The 2,870-nt window shown below is 35.5% G+C and overlaps 1 protein-coding gene across 2 annotated transcripts in view; it reads left to right on the forward strand.

The window, feature by feature from the left end:
- The window catches only part of LOC104726976, a 3,005-nt gene extending 1,423 nt beyond the window's left edge, over positions 1-1,582 (forward strand). For both annotated transcript variants that reach the window (XM_019232841.1, XM_019232842.1), the window contains 2 exons: positions 1,386-1,430; positions 1,502-1,582. In XM_019232841.1, the coding sequence (XP_019088386.1) occupies positions 1,386-1,430; positions 1,502-1,528 (72 nt within the window). In that variant the 3' untranslated portion in view covers positions 1,529-1,582. The remainder of the gene's footprint in view (positions 1-1,385; positions 1,431-1,501) is intronic.

The raw sequence follows: 2,870 nt of genomic DNA on the forward strand, positions 1-2,870 counted from the left end.
GGCGAATTTTTTTTGTTGGAGTCTTGCTACGAATATGGTAATTTTACAGAGAGAAATATGTTTTTTTTTAAGGGTTCACCAAGATGATAGGTTTGTAGAGATTGAAAATCTCATGCAAACTCAAAGATTTACCTTTTGTTGTATAGATCAAAATGATAGTATAATCTGTAATCAATCGGATTTAACAAGCAGCTAGGCGACTAACTAACAAACACTTCAAAAGAAAAAGAAACCTTGTATCGGTAGTTAAACATTTTTAAGGCCCAGTAAGGCCCATATCTCTGTCGAATAGACGCAATCGCGGTATTATTCGGCACGGCGACTCTCTGTCTCTCTCGCTGTAATTTGTCTTAGCGGATTCGCTCTCTCTGCTCTTCGTCCTTCTCTCTTTCTCGGTTCATAATCATCAAGCCTGGGGTAGGGGTTTTATCAGTGGATTTTGGCAATGGAAGCGTCATCGTCGCAGCCACCTGAAGCTTCTGATGAAACTGCTTCAAAGTTTCTGACTGACCTTCCTTCACGCGGTTTCTTGTCTTCTTCTACAGTGGTCTCATCCAATCCGGTAATATTTACTTCGAATTAACTAACTAACTCTTTTCCGCCAATTTTTGTTGTTGTTACTAGTTTAAGACCTACTTTTTTTTTATTCTGGATTTTTGGATTGAAGAAAGTGATTGGCTTTTGTTATTATGCTTATTCAAATTTGGTTTTGAAAAAAAAATAAATAAATAATAAAATAAATCATTGGTACTGATGATTCAGATCTTGCTCACTCGATTCTAGTTCCCAGATCTTTTTGTTTTTTTTTTTTTTGGGTAGAATGTAATCAGTCTGATGGGTTATTGTGAAGATTTTGAGTTAAGGTTCCCACACTTTATTATGCTTGTTAGTATGCTCAAAAGTTTCTGCTTTTTCTTTGGATTTTGCCAGTTTGCCATGAAGATTTAAGTTTGCTTTAAAGCTTTGAGATTTTGTTAATCGAATTGTGTAATGATGATGATGATGATGATGATGATGATGATATGAATTGACTGCTTCAGGTTCTTGAGTATCGATCTTATCTTGTTTAACTGTACTTCACTTAAGTTGAAAACAGAGATATCTTTGAGTCTGTATCGATGTGCTGCCATAAAAAGTTGGACTCGGAATGAAATGCTTTTGGTTTTTTTAATCCGTTATATTGCACTTTGATTACACTCTCTAGTTTGCCAATTTCGTTGTTGATAGATCCTTCCTATCTTTCCTGTGAATGCAGTTTACTTGGCATAATCTTAGATTTTTGGTAGCTTGCCCGGCTAGTGAATCTTTTCATGAAATTGTTTCATCGCTGTTGATGCTGAATTGATACATTTAGTTAGTAACTTTCTTTTGTGTAAGGGTTTCAGGGAAGCTTACGGGCTACATTTGTGAGCATGACACATCTCCCCCAGGTATTTACTTATCCAAAAGCTCCCATTTTGTTTTTTCTTTGCATTGTTTTCTTAGACACAGTTTCTTGCAGCAATCTTTTCATCTTCTCTCTGGGTGAGAAATGGATACAGTGTAAAAAGTAATTAGGAGTCGCCGGATTATCAGATGCATTNGGGCTCTGGACGACAGAAACCCAGCTAAGAGAGCTGCTAATGTATCTAGACAAGGTCACCTCTTCTGTTCTTCAATTGCATCTGATTTAATATTCAAGAAGATCACATGTTACTTGGATTAAAATAGAATATGTTTTGATCTGCACAGAAGGATCAAGCAGTCGCACTGGCGAAAAAGACTTCCAGTCTTTGACTGTAGAGAAGCTCCGTACCCTTCTCAAGGAGAAAGGCCTCCCAACTAAAGGAAGAAAGGCAAGTCCATCTTTTTAATTGAAATCCCTGTTAAAACTTTTTGGAGCTCCTCAATCTGGTTTGTTTATCTAGGCTCTCATGTAACTTGACTGGTCTTGCAGGATGAGCTCATTGCCCGGCTGAAGAGTGCCAACTGAAGTTACAGAGGGATCAACAAGCTTGAGAAAACTCCCTGGTGAATATATGTATCTTTTAGATGTTTCCAAATAGGAGGAATTTGTCATATGAAAAATTGTTGTTCTTCTTGATCAAAAACATATCTTTTGGATCTCTTCTGATTATCAGGAATGATGGTACACACTTTTTGATTTATGAACCTTGTTTGGTTTGGCTCTCATCAAAGATTTTTTGTAACATAAATTTCATATGTTGATATATGAACCGAACCAAACCAAAACCAGACGGCCAGCTGAAACCAAATATGACTTTTTGAACTGTTTTAATTTTTAACTAAAAATAATCAAAGGAGAAGTATGCAACGCAAAATAAGATTTGACCCGCAAGTGAGACAACAAAATTTCAAAATTCCATTTCACCTACCAAAAAGTGAAACATGTAAATCCTTTTGCGATTTGATTTCCTGAAAATATGAGAACTTTAGCAGTTCTATATATTTTGTTATATAAATTTAGTTTACTTTCGAGATCACATTTTATGCTGATATTAAAACGAGTTCCATTTTTTAGCATCATAAAAATTTGTGTGCTGGACTCAAAACCACGAGGTCTCTCTTTAGACGGTGAGAATANTAGGTAATGTAGTGAATACTTTTGTGCATAAACAAAATAATATTGTATTGTTCAAACAACACGCGTGACAAATATAACAAACAAATAAGGTTGAAAAACCGTACTGNTTGTATCTGTCGCTATGAATGTGTTAAATGAAGGCAAGAAATTGTCAGTCAAAAAGTTGACAGTGTTGTGTTCGTCGTGAATATCCAAGATACAACCACTGAACCACTTAAATATTCAATTATTACAACCACTTATCAATATCATCACAATCACTTAAATATTCAACGCACGACCATAC

The sequence above is a fragment of the Camelina sativa genome, chromosome 11 (assembly GCF_000633955.1).
Source record: "Camelina sativa cultivar DH55 chromosome 11, Cs, whole genome shotgun sequence".
Lineage (NCBI taxonomy): Eukaryota > Viridiplantae > Streptophyta > Magnoliopsida > Brassicales > Brassicaceae > Camelina > Camelina sativa.